Source organism: Nothobranchius furzeri, chromosome 4 (assembly GCF_043380555.1).
Source record: "Nothobranchius furzeri strain GRZ-AD chromosome 4, NfurGRZ-RIMD1, whole genome shotgun sequence".
Lineage (NCBI taxonomy): Eukaryota > Metazoa > Chordata > Actinopteri > Cyprinodontiformes > Nothobranchiidae > Nothobranchius > Nothobranchius furzeri.
In genome coordinates, this window is record NC_091744.1 from 12,630,127 (window position 1) to 12,652,234 (window position 22,108).

Genomic DNA, 22,108 nt, shown 5'->3' on the forward strand with positions numbered 1-22,108 from the left:
GATCCAGAGAAGGCTTCTTAAGTGAAGGTTTGATTACAGCAACCTTAAAATCTTGTGGTACATATCCATTTACTAAGGATAGATTTATTATATGTAGAATGGGGGCAGTAACCAAAGGAAATGCTTCTTTAAATAATTTGGTTGGGATTGGATCCAAAACGCAAGTTGAAGGTTTCTTAAAATAAGCTAAAAAATAGTTGAATTTAGTCTAAATGACCTTAAATTAAGTGAAATAATCTGCCAGTGCAGCAAGATAATTGCACTTGGTAAGACTTCTTGAAATAAGAAAAAATATCTACACTTTAGACAAGTGACAGATTTCTTAATACAAGTAGTGAAACACTAATTTCAAGTGCAAAATTAAATAAAATTAACTCAAAACTAGCCTGTTGGTGCTTTTTTCAGTTTTTTATCCCTCTCATGTTGAGATGAACAATCTTGGAACAAGCAACTGTACAAGATTAATCTTCTGCAATCAAGAATCATTAATAGGTTTTGTTTTAAATCAAGACAAAGAATTTATAATAAAAGAAATTAGGCACAGGGTGTAATAAACAACCTTTATTTGAAATTTCTTTTCAAATGTCAAAAATTTTTCCAAACATCGCACAGATCAACGACTTTCTTAACAAATCTTAATTTTAAGCGTATTGTTTTGTATTCCTCTAACACATGAAGAACCTCAACATTTCATATACTAAAACTTTGTTTTAAGATGAACATTTTAGACACAGATTTTTTTTTGGTAACGTATACAGTGTCAGGAAGAATCTAACAAAAAAAAAATTAAGAATGTAGTTGTAAATGTCTACATCACAACCTCTAAATGTTGGGTAAGAACTTTTCTGAACAAACATGACAGTCTAGCTTGGACAGTGCTACTTCTAACAAAAACTTTTCCACTCTGCCATGGCTTTTTTGTATGAGCCTGTGGTGTCTTGCTCATGGATATTGTCCTTTAAAACTTCAGTCTGAATGACAGACAGAAGGGTTGCCACACACTTTGGATAAGTGAGATGCAGGGTGTAGCAGTATGCCATTAGATACAGCAAACCTTGACCGAGGTCTTCTTTTGCAAATGTGGTGATGGGAGTGGTTTCCAGTGCCACAAGACAGGATGACCCATCAAACAGCAAAACCGGGCCCAAGAGGGATCTCTTCTGGAGGTACATGGCTGGATCTTCTGTTGGCTAAAGAAAAAGGACAAATTATTTCTTCATGGTAGAACAGAGAATCTGAAATGTTACTGGTGCAGTCCAACTACTTGAGACACAATTGCTGTCCCCACATGACTGACCATTTAATTTTAATTACTTAGAGACTCTGTCTAATACTAATTTTAATTACATTACATTATGAGAGAGAGAGAGAGAGAGAGAAAGATGAAAAGTCCCCAAGAGAGAGAGAGAGAGAGAGAAAGATGAAAAGTCCCCAAGAGAGAGAGAGAGAGAGAGAGATGAAAAATCCTCGAGAGAGAGAGAGAGAGAGAGAGAGAGAGAGAGAAAGATGAAAAGTCCTCGAGAGAGAGAGAGAGAGAGAGAGAGAGAGAGAGAGAGAGAGAGAGAGAGAGAGAGAGAGAGAGAGAGAGAGAGAGAGAGAGATGAAAAGTCCCCACCATCCTGTTTATTCTGCATCCTGCAGCACTACGGATCAGAACCGCTGCAGATACGAGTCACATTACTGCTACAAGTCTGCTCCACACACAGGAGCAGGAAGTACAGCAAGCCGTTGTAGTGAACAGTGGCGGTTCTACATGGAATTACTCCCTGGGCGAGGCCCCCTTTGAGCGCCCCCCCCCCCCCCCCCACCTGCACGCACACACGCATGTTTTCTACAAACAGGCATGTTTTGTTAGAACTACTATTGAACACTCATTTTTCTAAGTTGCACATATTTACATTAAAGAGCAAGTCACTCCAAATCAACATTTTTTTCCTGATAAACTATATAAATGAGTGTCTGATCGTGCTGCAGACATGTGTAGTCAATAATTCGGCACTTTAGTGCATCTTAAATGTTCTGCCTAAAACTGTCAGTGTTGCACCGTCGTCAGGTAAAAACTCAGCACTGCATTTGAATTTAAATCTGCCGTCGCTATTGGCTAAGAGGCACACTATGATGTTAGATGGTACATTATGATGTTACAATGTCGTGAGTGTGTGTATTTGTTAGTGGCTCCACCCTCTCGGTCTGCTATACAGCATTTGTTGCATTTTTCAAACAGGAAGTGGGAGTTGAGTAAGAATCTGGTAGGGGGTGACTTGCTATGAAGCTGTCAGAATGTAAAAAAAAAACAATAACTAAAAATTAAGAATATATGAACATAATATATAATAAATATTCTAAATAGCAAAAATATTTCACACATAACAAACTAAAGATAATCACTACAGCATTGCACTTAGAACAGAAAACACAAACTAAAATTAAAACCTAACCTTGATGCAACGTCATCAATAATGTCATCACATGAAATCTGCTCCCCTACTGAGTGATTGATACTAATCAGAGCCAGGTTAGTGAGCCGCCCCTGAAACATAGGTGACCTCAGGTATGACTTGATCAAGTTTTGAAAAGCTCCTCAGCTTGAGCCACAGTGACTAGGATAGATCTCCAATAGATCTTTATCATGATCCATAATATTTTAGAATTGCCTCTGAAATTGTAATTTAAACTGACATAAACCTGTAGACTACCAAAAATGCCAACTTTTACAGAACAAATCATGTAAAAAATAATCAGTGCAGCCATCTGCAATAAATAAACAGGAGAGTTAGTGGTGACTGGGGAGTTTTCTTCTGCTTGTAGAGTTGTTTTATTTATTATTATGTAAACATGATCAACATGTGTTTGTTGTTGTTCAGGCAGGCCACAGGCTGCAGCGAGCATTTAACAAATCCTAGTTTGAATCAGTAAAAAATTATTGAAGGAATTTTTTTGAACCATTTGAATATTCGTTTCAATATTTCAGCCCTATTAGCTCTGTTAGCAATTAGTTGACCGAATTTAACCGTTAAAATCCCAGTTAACTGGTTAAAAATGTAAAACATGCATCATGAGAGCGTACATACCTTTATCTTTCTCCTCTTTTTTCTTTATTATTCCTGAATGGGGCACCTGGTGGTTTTAGCCTTTTTATGTTCATCTCTTCTGTTTGGCTCCTGACTCAATAAGTTTCCTTTAGTCAGGACTAAACAATTAGACCTTGATGGGGGGGTGACCACAAAATCGTTTTGTTTTTCCTTTTTTTATTTGGTCATTTCAGACAATTCAGAAAAACCTGAAAGAATGATAGGCCTGTGTTTATGATATTATGACTGAAATGTGCGTTAACTGGAAGAACATCAAGATGTGATTGACTTTAGCCATGTTAACACAGTTGATTCAGCCCCTACCCACTCATTTGATTTGGACCCACCCAGAGGTGAATTCCCCCGCCGCACCCCTCCCCTTCCTCTTCTTCATACACACACACGGTGCACGTGAACGTTCTCAGTCAGCAGGAGCGCCTGCAGCAGCAGGGGGCGCCAACTTGCTGTTTCCCAGCCAGACACTGTGATATGACAGATGAGTAGAAAACCTCGGTGCGGCGCAGATTTCTTTCTTTTTTATTTTTTTACTCAGCGCTTGTGCGCCCCTTTTGTGTCATGAAAAAATGCCGCCCCGGGCAACTGCCCTGTCTGCCCGTGCCTAAAACCGCTACTGGTAGTGAACATAATTTAAACTGTATTATTGCCAACCCGTACATAATAGACATGCCATCATTGCATTGTTAGCAGCAGAAATTAAATGTTGTTACCATTTCCAATACAAATGCATGTTAATGAAATACATTATATTTTACTGCATATATTTATGTGTCATTTAGACTAAGATGAGTGTTATTAATACAAACCTAAAACGTTACTGAAATGTGGGTCAAATATATAAAAATATTTTAACTATAAATATCAGATGGTAAAAAGGAAATAAACACTAATCTAATGCATATTATTGAGCCTTTCATAATAAGAGTCTGTTATTTCAGCCTGATCATTTTGATGTTTTATTTCATATTTTTTAGCAGCAAACCAGTTTTGTTTCACTTGAAACGTTGTCAAATGAAATATTCAATTAATCCACAGAAGCTTAGATTCAAACACTTAACGATAACATATTTGGCTTTTAAAAAATTGAGGCAGTTGAATGCACAGAGTATGTGGTGGGGCATGGTCAGGATGGTACCACCTCTGCCTCAATTTGAGTCAGGAAAAACCCTGCATGTACAAAATAAAACCACTTGCAGACATTCAACAGATATGAGAAAACTAACCTGAAGGACATGAATTAATGCCTCACTGGCATGTCCCAGCTTCTTGGGGGGTACAGCTGGTGATGGGAAGAGCATGGGGAGTGCCCTGAACAGGGCTATGTTGTGTTTCACTGGAACACAGTAAATCAACTTTTAGTTCAACATTACTCTGCCTAAATCTGATTGACAGCTTCATCTTGAGTTCACAAATAATCCCGTGCCACCATTAACAGTCCTGTATTTTTCTAAATACCAGAAAGCATTATTTTGTACACTCATTTGACAAAAATTGTTCATCTTATATTATAGGTCTAGACATTCAAGAGTCAATCACAAGAGCATCGACTCCGCAGCTGACTGGATCTCAAGCCAGTCGGCACTTGCTTACTGCCTGAATTAAATAAAAGATTGTTTCTATGTTATTATTAAGGATTTGAGCATGCTCTCGTGTCCTTGAATGCACTGGCAGGAGATCCATCTGGAGCTATGCTGTGATTTGGGATCCATTGTGGAGCGACAGATGAACCGCACAAATCCGAATCCAGTCCATATTCTATTTTACAACTAGAACCCTCCAGAACCTCCTCTGCTCCCCAATCACACGCTTCAAGGTAACCAGACTGAATGACAGCTCAGAAGAGGCTGCACTCTCAGACATTTCCAAATAAAACAAACACCAGGCAGATCGACTTCTTAAATGTAAATAACAACTCGTTACTCTACGAGCTATTCAATTCTATTTTTAATTTATTCCCGACAGGAACCTCTCCTCTGTCCCGACTGTGTTCATAACCTCTGCAACTAGCTTGGTTCTTTTGCACTTTGGCAGCCAGTGTCTCGATCTCGCAAGTTTTCTTTTTTCTGGGTAGAACACAGGAATCCCTTAATGTGCTGAGGACGTAGCGTGACCAAATATGGTTAATTGAGGGTGTTTCTGTATATAAATGACTGAACAGACATGAGCACCTGGGTATGCATGTGTGATTTTTAATCAGACGAGTATAGAGGAACGTGCGTACGAGAGGCCACCGCATGTTTCATAAATCAGGATTTTGACTGTTTGTACGAACAATCTAAATTTCTTTCATAGGAACAAATTTAGGAATATTTCTACAAAGTTTTGGTGAATGAGGCCCCAGAATCCTAGCAGTCACAAAGAGCAATATAAATAAAATTATAAATAAATTTAAACACTGTAGACTATTTTTATGGTTTGTTGTGTTTAATTTTAAATGTAGTTGATGTAATGTACAGAAAGGTCAAGCTTCTTGTCCTTGTTGCCCCTCGAACTTATCAATGTTCAAGGACACACAGTGCACTGTCACATCCACTCTTGCCGGATCCACTCCCAGCAGAACCAACCGGACTCCACCTCCTATCAGGCCTCGTGCCTCCGGCACTCGCCAACGTTCCCTACGCCACTCATAAAAGCCGGAAGCATTCTTCCAGATGCCGTCAGTCATCGAGGGTTCTTCAAGCTCAAGACTAGAGCCTCTTTTACCTTAACAGACTCTAAACTCCTTGCTCCGATCCGGAGCCGAACCTCCTGCTCCTCTCTGGAGCACACTCCACACACACCTGGAGCAGCCAGCTTCTTCCTGCCTCCCGCTCCATCGACTCCAGCCGTGGGGTAAGTCACCATCCGTGACAGGGCTCAGTCATGCTGTCACAGACGGTGAATTACCCCACGGCTGGAGTTGGAGCGGGAGGCAGGAAAAAGCCAGCTGCTCCAGGTGTGTGCTTCCGAGAGGAGCGGGAAATTTGGCTTCTGACGGGAGCAGTAGGTTCGACTCCTGGCCTGATGGGAGGTGGAGTCCGGTTGGTTCCGGCAGGAGTGGATGTGACAGTGCACCCCAGCTATCATCTTTTTCTCTGAGAAAGTTTGGTCTCCTCAGCTTAAGAAATATTTAACTATATACTTTATTAAAGAGGGGTCATCTGACATTCTAACCAATATGGTACAATTATTCCAGTTTCATCAGTGTTAACAATATACATAACGATAATCATACTTATATCTGTAGCAACAGTTACATGGTGTGTGGATGACAGCACAATGACTAACCTTCATCCAGGTTCATGGGTGGCTTCAACACCTTCTTCCAAACACCGTAAAACTGAACCGTGGAGCAGAAGTCATCCCATCGCTTCTTTAATTCTGTCAGGAATGTGCAGTTGCCTTTATCCAGGATGCGCCTCAGCTCGTCCATCACCTATAGTGAAAGAAACAAAAAAATATATGCTTGCTTTATGGGGAAGAAACAATAAAAAATAAGCCACTTACATTGTGAAGCTCCTTGAAACATGGGTATGCCTCGAGAATCTTTCCGGCTCTTTCCTCTTCTTTCAGAACATCACTGTCAATGAAGGCTCGTCTTGATTGAAACTCAAGGTCAAGGATTTGCCGGACAGCGTCTTGGTTGGGCTTTGGCTTCTTATACATTGCCTGCAGAGTCTTGTAATGCCTGGCCTGCGTTACTCGACTATCCTTGTCAGCTAAAAAAACATAACAAACATTTAAAAAACATAGGAGAATCTCCAATCTCAGAATCTATGTGAATAAGGATTACAGAACATAGTTAAATTAAACAACTGTGAGCATAAACAATCCAGTTACTCAGCAGTTTACACAGATGAATATATTTTGAAACACAAGGTTGACATACCATTTAGAATCGATACTGTAAAATCATCCAATCCATCCATGATTTCCTTGTGTTCCTTTCAACTGTGCCTTTACCTGGAGGACAGAAACAACCATCATGCTGTGCCATGCAGATAAAAACGGAAACTGCTCTAGACTGGTTTTAAAAGTCTAGTGACCACCTGTCATGGATCCAAAGTTTAGCACCAAAAGCATCAAACATCTCTTATGTTTTTTATTGGGGTTGAACTGTATTTTGATCATGTGTTTCAAATAATATTAGTAATATCAATTTCACAAGAATGACTGAAAAAAACCTGTTGTTTTTATTCTTAAAAACAATTATGAACTGTTGATTTTCCAAATTCTTTCATTCATGATTTTTTTTTCACCAACTCAAAATAGTTCACTGAAAGCTCCATACACCTTACACTCGTGTGTAATCTTTCCGGCAGGATGAGTGACTTTCTTTATCCAGGGTTTCTGCAGAAATCAGCAAAACAAATTTAATGCTTTTTAATGCCATTTTAATGCCATTTTTAACCATTTTAATGCCATAAAGAAACACACATGAGAATCCACGGATATATATGTACATAAAAAATCCTCTGAGAATTCAATGTATTATAATGTACCCTGAGATAAACAACAAAAAAATGTATGCCTGGAACATAGCAAATACATAGTTGCATGGAAAGTTACATGTTATTGAACATGCTACAGCATTTTTTTCACACACAACAGGATTAATGCATGTGCCTTAGCTCACTAGTTTTTGATTCCAGCTCTGACTCAACATCTGTCAGTTCACTGCATTTGTCCCTGTATCTCTTCCTTAGAGTATTATTTTGTTATCATTTGAGCCATGAGCGTGCTCGGTTTATTTTCTGCCTGTTCAGCTAGTTGATCAGCATCTTTCTGAAGGCTGACACACACCACCCATAATATCTCTTTTTCAGCTGTTCTAGATGAATGGAGCGCTCCACATGCACTCTCAGACATGTTATGGCTCTGTTTCTATAACTTCACATGCAGACATTTGAGGTTTGCCAGAAAGGAAAGCTGGCCTGTACACTTTGCAGGGCACAATGTCATCAATGAAGAAACCCCTGTCTACCATGATGACCATCTCTAGTTGTAGCATTTTCAACACACCAGATTCCCAGGTTAGTCCTTTCCTTTCTGGCAAAACTCAAATGTCTGCATGTGAAGTTATAGAAACAGAAGCCATAACATGTCTGAGAGTGCATGTGGAGCACTCCATTCATCTGGTCCAAGAACACAAGCTTTTTGATTGTTATTCCCCTCCTTGCATTTGTAAACAATCAGCTATATGCTGTGGTTTTTCTCCTTACCAACTTTTAAAATAGCCCACTAGTGAAGGCCTGGGCAAAGACGCCTGATGTCTGAGAACCTCAACATATGTACGGCAACCACACTGTATATTTACACACTTTCATAAAGAAGCTGCATATCAAGCTTTCATTCAGATGACCTTCAACAGTGCTGCACCCTGCTGAGGGACATCCGAGTAAAACCTTGAGATGGCCATTTTCTGTTCACTAACTTGCTTTAGTAAATCCTTACTTTGGTTAAATAAATCAGTTGTTGAACCCCCCACTCCTCTGTTTGGTCTCCTTTCTTATTACAGCCCACCACTTCCAGTCTGGGTTGTAACCGCTGACGTCGTTAGGTCCGTTTTAGGGGGGCTTCAGCCCCCCTAAAATAATCACAAGCCCCCCCTATCATTTTGAGTTTTTTTAGGGCTGGGACTTTAACGCGTTAATTATGATTAATTATAAAAAAACGACACGTTAAAAAAAATCCACGCATTTAATCGCAGCTTGCATTTCGAGCACGGCGGAACCTTTGTCACTGCACGACTTCCTCGTAGACTGAATATCACTGACGCACACAACAATGCACAGTGCTAATGGCTACTAACGGAATAAAAACGGAAAGAAGTTGCCTTGCTTGGACTGATGCAGGATTTAGGAAACCCGTCCGCCTCTTTTCTTAACTTGAAAAAAAAAACTTCCAGACAACAACGGAGTCCGTGTCACGGACATTTTTCAGAAATCGTTACTGCTGCAGCTGTCCGGTGGCACAAGAAACTTTACAAAAGTTGCGGTAAGCTATATTTTTAACATTTACGTAACATCTGTGCAGCGCTGAAAGCACCAGACAGAATAATTCTGTGCCCTAACAGTAGTTTATGAAAGTAGTCAGACAAACGAGAGGCACCTGGCTGCCGCTGGGAGAACGCTCCGTGTTTTCACTGCTCTGTAAACAATCACAAACAACGTGTCTTAAAGTTGAAAACAGAAGTTTAAGTTAAAACAGAAACACTCTGAAACTTTTCTGATGATTTTCTAAACAATTCTGTCGGGGAGTCATACGTTTCTGAGACGAGTCTCTGTCTAAACATCACATGCATTACTATCATTAAGCAGCAGGTGTGTTGAAGCTGTCATCAGCTAAGGGGCGGATGCTTACGTGCATCAGGGGCAGCGAGGAACGAGGAAGTTGTGATCAGGCTGGAGATCACACCAGATTCGCTGCTGCAGGCGTGAATCTGCGGGTCTGCAGCATCCCTGAGACAGCAGGACTTCCCATGTAAGGAAGGTCCGCTCACCTGTTCGTCAGATCATTATTTCCTCGCCATGATCTTTTATCTTCCCATCATCCTCCAGTCATCCAACTGGAACCAGTTAGTGTTCCTGACCATTCTCAGAATATGCCATGCCTGCTCTGGTGTTAAAAGTTAGTACATTTAAGTCCTAGATCATATTTGTGCCTGTTCTACTGTCATTTTGAAGGATTATTATTTATATGTGTGTTTTTACTACATTATGAGCAGAAATGCTAATAAAAACTCCCAATTATACAAACAAGTGAAACTGGAAAAATTAGAATCTGGTGCAAAGTCAAATTTATTTCAGTCATTCAACTAGACAGACTATTTAAAGGCTCAGGAACCCTTTGCAGGCATTTTCTATTTGTAATAATAAATTTTAGTTGATTTGGGTCTTGTTTCAAATCACACAGTGACATTTGATTAATTAAAATGCATTTTTTTATTAAAATCTTTAGTTTTACAGTAATACAGTTGTGGTCAGAAGTTTACATACACTAGTAAAAAATATAATATAATGGCTCTACTGAGTGTCCCGTTATTTCTAAAACTCTGATTTTTCTCTGATAGAGTGATTGGAACAGATACTTCTTTGTCACAAAAAACATTCATGAAGTTTGGTTCTTTGTGCTTTATTATGGGTTAACAGAGAAAAGTGATCACATTTGCTGGGTCACAAATATACATACAGCAACATGAACTAGCAATTTTGGTGACTTAGAAACGTGTCAGTGAACTGAGCTTCATAGCATGGCCTCTTAACTTCTTGTGAGTGATTATGAGTGACTATGTTAACCCATAATAAAGACATTAAAGAACCAAACTTCATGAATGTTTTTTGTGACAAAGAAGTATCTGTTCCAATCACTCTATCAGAGAAAAATCAGAGTTTTAGAAATAACGGGACACTCAGTAGAGCCATTATATTATATTTTTTACAAGTGTATGTAAACTTCTGACCACAACTGTAACTATGTCTAATGTTTAATTCTCTGTCTCATAATTTTAATTAAGTTTTGCTTTGAGAGCACATTTTCCTGAACGATTACAATGCGATTAATTTAGATTAATAAATTACAAAGCCTCTAATTAATTAGATTAAAAATTTTAATCAAGTCCCAGCCCTAATTTATATATATATTGTTATTTTGTCTTGTAATTGTTAATTACATACTCCTTTATTCCATATCATATCAGTGTTATTCATATGTTAAAACTGTCAACTGCACACTCATTTGGCAGAATACAAGTTTGACAATTATTCATTTGTTCTTTGTCAAATTTCAGTAACATTTATAACTAAGCAAGTTGTAATTAAACAAATGACTGCAACATTTCCCCATGTTAAGTGCAGTAAACTGAAATGAATAGCTTTATTTGGAAATATAACATATCTAATTTTTAATGGACTTATATAAAATCTTTCTTCAACATAGACCCGACCAATGAACTGATTAAGCGTTATTATTTATAAAAAGAAGAGAGAAAATGCACAAAGGTAGGAAAGGAAAAGAAAGTGATGAAATAATAGGTTTTGTTAAATGTTCTTCAGATAATGAATTAATTGACAAAGTTTTTGCAGGGTGTGAAAAAAATGTTCAAGGTCAAGCTCCTGGGGCTAAGCCCCCCCTATTTCTCAATCCTAGTGACGTCCATGGTTGTAACAATCTGCAGACAGATTTCTGAGTATCTCCTCCTTTGGTATACAGATCCTCACTGAGCCAAGTACTGTGAACAAATAGTTTCTCCATGATATTATCCAGCAAGGTCCCGTTTTTGTCAAAACAAGGGTGAGGTAATGAAAAAATAGAAATATTTCATTAAATTAACATTTAAATTATTTATATGAATCATTAAAATAAATAAAAAAACATGTTTTGAAATATATAAAGTGCACCAAACTTGACTCAGTCCATTCAACAATTCTAAATGGACAATTATGTAACTCATCAATTAATTATTTGAAAGGATAATTTGTCAATTAAATGCTGAAAAAAATAAACAATACATTAATGAAGCAAGAACTTTTTAAACTTGAACATACCTACACCCACAAGTCTATTTTTACCTGGAGTCTCCTCTCAAGAGTGGCTGAAGTAATATTACTACTTTGACAGAATACAAATTCTCTCTCTTTCTCTCTGGAAGCCCCACTCTAAGGGCCTTTGCAGTGTATTAGTGAGTCATATATTATACAACCACAGTCATAAAGTTTTCAATCAGTAGTTTTATTTCAGTATGTATTTTTCCAGTATCACAAAAAATATTAATTTTATATGGTTAAAATCATCTAGCTTATGTGCACTTTTTAAAACACTGCCCAGCAAACATTCGGACGTTTAATGACAGTTGAACGGTCACAACTGTAAAATAATATCACAGGAATTAGGAAAAAATTACACAACATCTACTCTATTTGCCTTGCCCATACTCGAACCTGGATCCTCTGGGGGGAGAGTCACCAGCTCTACCAGCTGAGCTATGACAACAACTACTGAATATCAGATTTCTTTATATAGATAGGTAGAGGGTAAAGTGCGGGGTAAACTAACCAATCAGAGGACAGAGAAGATCTGCCACAGGCCACGCCTCCAGAGTGCCAAAACCCCTTACAGCCGAGCGAGCAGAGTCAGAAACCGAGCACGCAGAGAGGCTGCCGAGCGCGCAGAGAGGCTGCCGCGCGCGCACGTTTTCCTCTGCCGTGTGCTCGTTGGCAACGCGCGCACTCAGGTTTGTCACTTGTGCACATCCTTGTGCGCTCACAGACACAGTTTGCTCCCTCTCAGTGCACAAATGACCTCTCGCTATGTATATTTTCACTCACGAGTCCCGTTCACACGCGCGATGTGGACCCAATCCGCGTGCACGTGTTGTGGCACGCCTCTGACGCCATACCTGTCTGTTTTGTGTCCTGTGTGGAGTCATTGTTTCATTGTCAGCGTGCGTCCTAATAAACCTGTGAAGTTAATTCTACCTGTCTGCCTGCCTGCTTCCTCCCCGGTCTGGATCCTCGCCTTATCTCCGCTCCACTCCGCAGTACGTCGTGACAGAATGACTCCACCCGAACCCGTTGATGGATCCAGCCGGGAGATCCTGCCTTGGGAGAATCTGCTCCAGTGGCTTACCCCGACCCACCAGCCGGCTTCTCCGTCTCCAGGCCCAGCTCCGCCTCGCTGCCGCCGCCGGCATCGCCGACCTTCGGCCGCGGCGTTCCTCCCTGTCCTCCCGGAACCGGAGGCATGTTTGGACTGGGAGCCGCTGCCAGATCGCTCCAGCTATGGGGGCACGAGGCTGGCGATCTGTACCCCCGGAGTCGGTCCACGGCGTGGGGAGAGACGCCGGAAGCCACCGCAGCCCTGCGCTTCTGGACGGAGCTTCGAGCCCGCCGCTGGCCGTGCCCGGCGTGGCAGTTCGGACACGCCCCCGGCCAGACCACCAGTCCCGTCTCCTGCCGAACCGGAGCCTCCGTCGGTTGCAGAGGAAGGAGCAGCAATCGCAGCCCGGCTGATAGAACAACAGGCGGAGCTCGACCGGTTCCGCGAGCTCCTCAGCCGCCAGGAGTCTCACCTGGATGCTCTATCCTCCTCGTCTCTGGGCCAGAGGAGCGAGCGCGGGATTCACCCAGCAGATCTCGCTGGTCAGCGGACTGAGCTGGCCCAGCTCCATTGGGCGCTCAGCGTCAGGGAGCTAGAGTTGGACAAGCTGACCTCCCGCCTCTCCTCATCGCTCCAAGCTCTCCTAGCAGCGGCCCTGCTACCGACCCAAAAGCAGACGGTACCGGATCCGGACCAAAACTCGGCGGTTCAGAAGTCGAGGGACCAGAAGCTGACTCCTCCGGGCCCGAAGTAGACGGTTCCGGTTCCGGTCCAGAGGTCGACCGTCCGAAAACCGAAGGACCAGAAGTCGACGCCCCCGGACCCGAAGCCGACGCCCTCGGACAAGAAGTCAAGGGAAGTCGACGCCCGTTCCTGTTCTGAAGTCGACACCCGTTCCTGTTCTGAAGTCGACGTGTCCGAAGGCGCCTGTTCTGAAGTCGACGTGTCCGAAGGCGCCTCCTCTGAAGTCGACGTGTCCGAAGGCGTGTCCTCCGAAGTCGGCCTGTCTGATGACGTGGCCTCCTCCTCTGATGACGTGGCCTCCTCCTCTGATGACGTCGCCTCCTCCTCTGAAGTCGGCTCGTCTGATGACGTGGCCTCCTCCTCTGATGACGTCGCCTCCTCCTCTGAAGTCGGCTCCTCTGATGACGTCGCCTCCTCCTCTGAAGTCGGCTCGTCTGATGACGTTGCCTCCTCCTCTGAAGTCGGCTCGTCTGATGACGTCGCCTCTGAAGTCGGCTCGTCTGATGACGTCGCCTCTGAAGTCGGCTCGTCTGATGTGGCCTCCTCCTCCGAATTCGGCCCGTCTGATGACGTGGCCTCCTCCTCTGATGACATCGCCTCCTCTTCTGAAGTCGGCTCGTCTGATGACGTCGTCGCCTCTGAAGTCGGCTCGTCTGATGACGTCGCCGTCTCTGAAGTCGGCTCGTCTGATGACGTTGCCTCGTCTGAAGTCGGCTCGTCTGACGACGTCGCCTCGTCTGAAGTCGCCTTGTCTGACGATGTCGCCTCGTCTGAAGTCGCCTCATCTGGGGATGCTCTCTGCACTCAAGAGGTCGACACTCCGTCCAGCCGGGCGTCTCCACGGTTTCCGGTTCCGATGGTGGTTTTGAGGGCCGCTCCGGCCCAGCCTGCAGAGACTTTGTCACCGGCCCAGCCTGCAGAGACTTTGTCACCGGCCCAGCCTGCAGAGCTCCTCTATCGTGGACGCAGACCCTCAAGGGTCCGTCCTCGTCTCCTCCTCTGCCGCTGGCGCCGGCCTCCAAGGGCCCATCGCCTCCTCTTCTGCCGCAGGCGCCAGCCTCCAAGGGCCCGTCGCCTCCTCTTCTGCCGCAGGCGCCGGCCTCCAGGGGCCCGTCGCCTCCTCATCTGCCGCAGGCACCGGCCTCCATGGGCCCGTCGCCTCCTCTTCTGCCGCAGGCGCCGGCCTCCAAGCGCCCGTCGCCTCCTCATTTGCCGCAGGCCCCCGGACTCTGCTGTTCCCTGCCGCCTCTCCATCGGTCCCTCGGTTCCTCTGGGCCCTCCCTCCGGGTCCCCCTCCTCCCGCCCTGCTCCTTGTTCCTGTGGGTGTCTGGGATCCGCCCTTTGGGGGGGGGGGGGGGGGGGGGTACTGTCACACCCTGTCCTGTCTCCCTGTTTAGTTCAGCTCTGTCTCGTTAATTACCCCCACCTGCCTCTTGTTTCCCAATCACCTTAGCTCCCGGTCCTCCTGTATTTAAACCCTGTCTGTTTTGTGTCCTGTGTGGAGTCATTGTTTCATTGTCAGCGTGCGTCCTAATAAACCTGTGAAGTTTTTTTCTACCTGTCTGCCTGCTTCCTCCCCGGTCTGGATCCTCGCCTTATCTCCGCTCCACTCCGCAGCACGTCGTGACACCCTCCCAGAGACAGCACTGTCCTCAATGTTAACCACCAGTCTCATAAAAGTGTTCCTTCCTTTCCCCTCTAGAGAAGACGACTATTGATAAAATAGAACCGGAAAAAGGGTTTAATAAAAGAGCTGGAAAAGGTTTAATAAAAAGAACTGGAAAAACAGTAGCAGGCTAAGATCTGTGAACAAAACACGCATTGTTAGTCCTATTCTAACGAAGCACAAAAAATGCTATGAATGTTGTAAACCAGTACCTCATCGGCCGACCGCTTGCCAATGTAAATTCCCGGTTGTTCACCCCTCAGTCCTGCTCACATTTCATAAAGAGAAACCGATTAAGGAAAAAACCTTTAAACTAAAGCAAAGCCAGATCACTCACCACTTAGCTACACCCACGTCTGCACCCAAAGCGAGGCTTTCGACTTTTGCGGCTAGACCCCAGCTGCCCTAATTATAGCAGCCCTCTAACTACACACCTGGCCTCTCCTGTGTCAGCGGCATGACACGTACAACCAGAATTACTTCCGGGAACTAAGGTGACCCGGTTACACTGGGCAAACAACACTAAGATTAATAAACAAAGAGGTCATCCAACACGTGGGTAAATAACAATAAACAACTAAACACAAAGCGCCGGGACTAAACCGGGTAAAAGGAAGGAATTTGGAGGAACACCAAAAACTCCACCAAAAGGGTGAGCTGAACTCTTTTACGAGTATGCTAGTGAAACACAACCAAGCTTGATATTTCGAGGAAGGATAATCTAACCACATAGGTATCAAACGAGACTTTAACGTCAGGTTTTCTAGGAAGGAAAAAGAGGAACACTCGCTCTAACACCAGGCCTCTTCTAAGCTTCCCTCCTCGAATGTCAGAAGGAGCTGCCTTTTAACAGGGAGCGCACTGATTGAAATGAGCTGCACCTGGCTCCGTTAGAGCCAGGAGAGCAAGATGTAGCGATGAGGCCACCTTGTGGCCACCAAAATAGACAGCGTCTGTTACACCCCACTACAATGACCTTATCAGTATGTAGCACCAAATCAGATAAAAAATCAGAGATCTGATCCAAAAACTCAGAGTAAGGGCCTGGTGGACGATATAAAACTACAAACAAGAGTGGTTTTACAGTTTTGCAATCTGGATTAGGAAAACTAAGAATAAGATGTTCGAACGAACTGTAGCTATTAATTGGTAAGGGACTGATTAATAAGTCCGAATGAAAACTGGTTGCTACCCCTCCTCCTCGCCCTGTACTTCGAGCAATATGATGATTTAAATAATTTGAAGGAGTCAACTCGTTTAAGCTAACATAGTCCTCTTGCTGCAGCCAGGATTCTGTGAGAGAGAGCAAAGAGATCTGATTATCACAAATCAAGTCATTAACTAACAAAGTCTTAGAAAAAATGGATCTAATGTTCAACAACCCACATTTAATTTTTCTAGTTTTCTGCTCGGTTGAATTTGTTCTAATATTTATGAGATTTCCATGATTTGCTTTATTAAGCCTGATATTCAATCTGTGTGATTTTGGCCATGGGCAGGACACTGTCTCTATGGGGTAGTGGGTGGGTAACAGTACAGAAGCTGCAGAGGGGTGGGTTAAATTACGACTCTGCTTCCTGGTCTGGACCCTGGGTAGTCATGGAGGACTAATAAAACTGGCCATGTTCCTAGAAAGAAGAGCTGCTCCATCGAAAGAGGGATGGATGCCGTCTCCCCGCATCAGACCAGGTTTTCCCCAAAAAGTTTTCCAATTATCAATGTAGCCCACGTTGTTTTCAGGACACCACCTAGACAGCCAGCGGTTGAAGGACAGCGTGCGGCTAAACATGACGTCACTGGTCCGATCAGGCAGGGGGCCAGAGAAAATTACGAAGTCCGACATTGTTTTGGCAAACTTGCACACCGAAGCAACATTAATTTTACTGACCTCCGATTGGCGTAACCGGGTGTCGTTACCGCCAGCGTGGATAACAATCTTACTGTATTTACGCATATCCTTAGTCAGCAGTTTCAGATAAGATTTAATGTCGCCCGCTCTGGCCCCAGGTAAACATTTAACTATGGTTGCTGGAGTCTCTAATGCCACGTTTCTGACTATGGAGCTGCCAATGATCAGAGTCGGCTTGTCAGTGGGTGCGTCACTGAGCGGGGAAAATCTTTTAGAAACGTGGACGGGTTGGTGGTGGCCCACAGGCTGAGTTCTATGCTTCCTGCGTACCGTCACCCAGCCGGCCTGAGGTCCCGGCTGCTTGGGTTCTGCTGGAGGGTAGCTACGGGATGGTTCTGAGCTAGTTAGCCCCGCGCTAGCTAAGTAGCTACGGCTGTTTACGGGCTTTTCAACAGCGCAGAGCCGGGACTCCAATTCCGACACCCTCGCCTCCAAAGCTACAAAAATGCTACATTTATTACACGTACCATTATCGCTAAAGGAGGCAGAGGAGTAACTAAAAATCTGACACAGAGAGGAAGAGATAGGAGACGGAGAAGCAGAGACAGAAGTAGCTTTGTTTGCTTGTAGAGTTGTTTTATTTATTATTATGTGAACATGATCAACATGTGTTTGTTGTTGTTCAGGCAGGCCACAGGCCACAGCAAGCATTTAACAAATCCTAGTTTGAATCAGTAAAAAACGATTCAAGGAATTTTTTCAAACCATTTGAATATTCGTTTCAATATTTCAGCCCTATTAGCTCTGTTAGCAAATAGTTGACCGAATTTAACTGTTAAAACCCCAGTTAACTGGTTTAAAAAATTGAAAACATGCATCATGAGAGCGTACATACCTTTATCTTTATCACTTTATGTGACCACAAAATCATTGTTTTTCCTTTTTTATTTGGTCATTTCACACAATTCAGAAAAACCTGAAAGAATGATAGGCCTGTGTTTATGATATTATGAATGAAATGTGCGTTAAATAGAAGAACATCAAGATGTGATTGACTATAGCCATGTTACAGTTGATTCAGCCTCTACCTGCTCATTTCATTTGGGAAAGACCCAGAGGTGAATTCCCCCGCCGCACCCCTCCCCTTCCTCTTCTTCATACACGCACGGTACACGTGAACATTCTCAGTCAGCAGGAGCGCCTGCAGCTGCAGGGGGCGCCAACTTGCCGTTTCCAATCCAGACACTGTGATATGACAGATAATAGAACACCTCGGTGCGGCGCAGATTTCTTTTTTTATTTTTTACTCAGCGCTTGTGCGCCCCTTTTGTGTCATGAAAAAATGCCGCCCCGGGCAACTGTCCTGTCTGCCCGTGCCTAAAACCGCTACTGGGCACAACAGTGATTTCAAAAATATATTTCTTCACATTTCAAGGCTTTATATAGCCCATCCAATCAACATTAAAACAGGCGCTCCTAAAGCGCCCTCTAGTGTTTGGTTAGTAAAATTGCCTTTAATCAACTTAACCTCCTTCTCGTCTTCCTCTTTTATCACCATTATTTCTAAATTTGGTGTTTATTCTGCAAATCTCCGTGCCTTCGTATTTATCTATTCCTGTTGTTTAACAGCTTCATGATTTCTTTGTCAACACCCCTTTGTGTCAGTGATGTCCGAGTGATTTAACCCTAAAAGTTAACCCCCAAATGTCTGCAACCTTCTGTAACTACTGCAAAGCCTTGTATGAGCTAATATAAATACATAAAATAACAGAAAAATCTGATAAGCTGTAATAAGTTGGCTTCACTCCTCCCGACGCCCCCAGTTTTCAGTGTTTTCCCTTCATATAAGCCAAGACGGTGGATCAGCCACCGTCTTTGTTTTATGCTCTTTAAAACAAAGATATTTGAAAGACAGATAGTTCTATGTGAATAATAATAACTATGATGATAATCAAGAGGAATCTAAATGTTGAGTTGAAATGATCTGAGCCTGTACATTTCTGTTGGAGTTCTGGATGTGTTGTGACGGCTGTTGTTCCACGGTCAGGTTTAGGTTGCGTTTCTGCTGTGACGATACATTCCTGTACAGTTGTGATTAGAATAAATGTATAAATTAAACCTCGCTTTGCCTTTTTAATGCTTCATGTACGGCAATGTGCATTTTGTCTTGGGGCTGATTGGAGAACTGTAAAGGACTTCCTGCTACAAAAGCACATGTTAAAGGGGACGTGTTACGAATATATATTTAAAGTTAGAAAAATTTTGTGGTCTATACAAAACAGGAAAATGCAATCTCACCAGCTCTTTGACATTTTCAGTACCTTTCCGAATGAGTCGTTTCATTGGGGGCTCGTTAAAGTTGCTGCTAGACACGCCCACCCATCCCCTGATTGGCTCAGCTTTTATCGCAGTAAAAACTGAGAATTACTGATCACATTTCTGCTTTGTCTGCCAACAGCGTTATAGTTAAATCAGTGTATCACATCCAAATGATTCAAATCCAGAAAAGACTTTGGGTGTGTCCTATATGCACCCATATATTTATTCACTTACAGAATAAAGCTTGTTGAGATAAAACATCCTCCTACTAAAGCTAAGTAGTTGAGAGAATTGAGAACAAAATGAAAACAATGTATAAATATAAACAAAAACTTGTCCAACCAAGTGTCATGTTAGGGGGGAAGGTGTCTGACCCACCACATGCAGAATCATTCACAGAGTCTGAGTATGGTATAAAAAAGAAAGTTTATAAAACGTGAACTAAAAGCGCAACAGGAAAATCCAGCTGGGGCTCCGGGGGGTTATCTAGAGACGGGGGAAGAGTTAGTGGATGTTGAGGATCCGGACAAATGAGGTACAGGTCGAGACTTACAGTTTGTGATCCAGGGGAAACCAGAGAAGAGTTGTTCTGGGGGGGTAGTCCGTGAGGAGTGGGAGACAGAGACACACGCTGGATCACAGGAGACTGGGTTTCCAGGTTGCTGGAGGACTGGAGGAGCTGAGCACAGAATAGGGAGCAGGATCCGGTAAGGTAAGGTCAGTATGGAGCGGACAGCCAGGGAGCAGCTGGGAGACAGCGGGACTGGTCCGGTAGGTTGCAGGACGGTGTGAAAGGTGGTGGTGGAAATCTGGAGAAGAGGCAGCTTACAAAAATCAGGCAAGCTTGGAAAAACACACAGGAACCAGCAATCTGGCTAGAAGTACGACTTGGACGATATCTATTCGGATTACTCAGTAATCAGGCTCGGGAGTCATAGATACCGAAGTTGAGTTAATCATCCAGCGAATAAAGATGTCTCCCAGCAGCTTATATGTCCCTGGCCAACTGATGAGCAGATGGGCTGCAGCTGGTCCACTCCTTGACACGCCCACCTGCAGGAGAAGCTCAGAGAAGGTTTAGCAGAGAGAGGAGGACTCACCCCAGACCATGACACCAAGATAACTTAAAGTGATACTTTACAATTTTTTCGTATTTTGAACTCATTTTCTTGAGCCAGTATGTGCCAAAATGACCCTTTACATGGTGAATGAAATGTCACTCAGACCCTCACCGCTCTGTGGCCAGAATACCACACTTGCAACTTCAGATTGCCGGTCAGGTCTGTTGGAGTTAGTAGAGCTGATATGCCTGGTTCTGCAGCCTTAAGGTGCTTTTCCAGGAACACTACTCAGGGCAACTCGGACCGATGCAGTTCAGCCCGACCACGGTTTCCAAGGGCACGCTTTGGTATTTTCTCCCCTATTTTTAGTCCCTGCTCAATTGAGGTACCTGGCAAGGCTGAGTTGGGCCGGTATCGTGATTCTGGCCGCTGATTGGCTAGGGGCTTCATGGAGCTGGCGTGGGAACAAAACTGCTTTCAGATGGGCTGACTCAAACCACGCTGTACAGAGCTGTTTTAGGCTGAGTAGTGCTCCTGGGAAACCACCCTCAGTGTCTACATGAGTGATTCTAGAGCTGAAACGATTCCTCGAGTACCTCGAATAATTCGAGTACAAAAAATCCTCGAGTCAAATTCTCTGCCTCGAGGATTCGTTTAATTCATATTTAATTAATTCATGGCTTTGCAATCGCCCGGGGTCACGTTTCACCCGGACCGAAATAAGTGACGCACATGCCCACTGGACTGAATGCACACGCGAGTAGCGAATATAACTTAACTTTCTCTTAAGCCATGTCGGACAACGTAGACCCCGGTGGAGGGCGAAAAAGACAGAAAATGTCAAAGATATGGAACCATTTTTCACGTCGTAAGGTGGAAAACGTAGTCCAGTATAAATACAGTAAAATGGATTTAGCCTAGCACAACACCACATCCTCCATGCTGCAGCACCTGTAAATGTCACTTCTGCAAGCGGACTCGGAGCCTCTACAAGATAATGCTTTTTAGCCTGTTTTTCTATATATTCTGCGGACTCTGCGACTTTTTCGTTTGTAGCACTCAGTTTCAGCTCACACCTTACATCTGGTAGCAACACGTCGGACTTAAAATGTGCTAAAAATAGCAGTTTTTACACAACACGTCGGACTTTTTATTGTGTTATCGATGTCTGTTGTCCCTCGGGGTTTCTGCAGGAGGACACGGGTATTTATGAGTGGCGGAGGAAAACGAAAGAAAGTAAATAAATGTTTTGTGATAAGTATAATTTGACAAAACCACAGCAAACATGCTTTTGGCAATCCTTGTTAGTGTGAGAAAAAAAGTGTGTAAATTAAAACGGACGTGTGTTAATAGGGAAACAGCCGGCGAGCTGTTTGCGCCGTGAGCGGTTCTGGTTCTGTTTGGGCCGCAGCCGCTTGCAGCGTTATCCTCCTAGTTTTTGTCTGACTTGCAGGCTAGCAGATTCTCACACGAGGGGAAAATCGGCTCAGGTTGTTTACTTATTTTTTGCACAGGCATTTGTTTACTGTGAAGTAAAGTTGAAGTGCTGAAGTTTTGCAAACTAATTTTGAATAAAACTTGAAGAATAACTGGCAATTGCTTGCTCATTTTAAGAGGTCTTTCATAATTATAACATGCTATTTGATATCATCACTTTTATTGTCACGTCACATGTGCAGGTACACTGGTACAGTACATGCGAGTGAAATTCTTGTGTGCGAGCTTCACAGCAACAGAGTTGTGCAAAAATACAGTAATGTAAAAACAAGTAAAATATAAAAATGGCTAATCTAAGTATACAAAT

General features: G+C 43.3%; 1 protein-coding gene across 6 annotated transcripts; it reads right to left on the minus strand.

The window, feature by feature from the left end:
* Positions 1-752: 752 nt before the first annotated feature.
* LOC129162493 (uncharacterized) lies at positions 753-20,278 on the minus strand. Of its 6 annotated transcripts, XM_070550101.1 has the most exons (9): positions 15,413-15,430; positions 15,288-15,340; positions 14,968-15,120; positions 7,367-7,418; positions 6,958-7,031; positions 6,576-6,787; positions 6,357-6,504; positions 4,313-4,422; positions 753-1,190 (listed from the first exon to the last, which is right to left on the minus strand). In XM_070550101.1, exons 5-9 carry the CDS (start codon positions 6,995-6,997, stop codon positions 885-887), a joined length of 816 nt encoding a protein of 271 aa, XP_070406202.1. In that variant the 5' UTR covers positions 6,998-7,031; positions 7,367-7,418; positions 14,968-15,120; positions 15,288-15,340; positions 15,413-15,430; the 3' UTR covers positions 753-884. The 6 variants fall into 6 exon arrangements, with proteins under 6 accessions (XP_070406202.1, XP_070406203.1, XP_070406204.1 ...); XM_070550102.1 differs by lacking the exons at positions 14,968-15,120; positions 15,288-15,340; positions 15,413-15,430 and adding an exon at positions 19,797-20,278; XM_070550103.1 differs by lacking the exons at positions 14,968-15,120; positions 15,288-15,340; positions 15,413-15,430 and adding an exon at positions 19,797-20,278 and having other exon boundaries at positions 7,362-7,418.
* Positions 20,279-22,108: the final 1,830 nt, after the last annotated feature.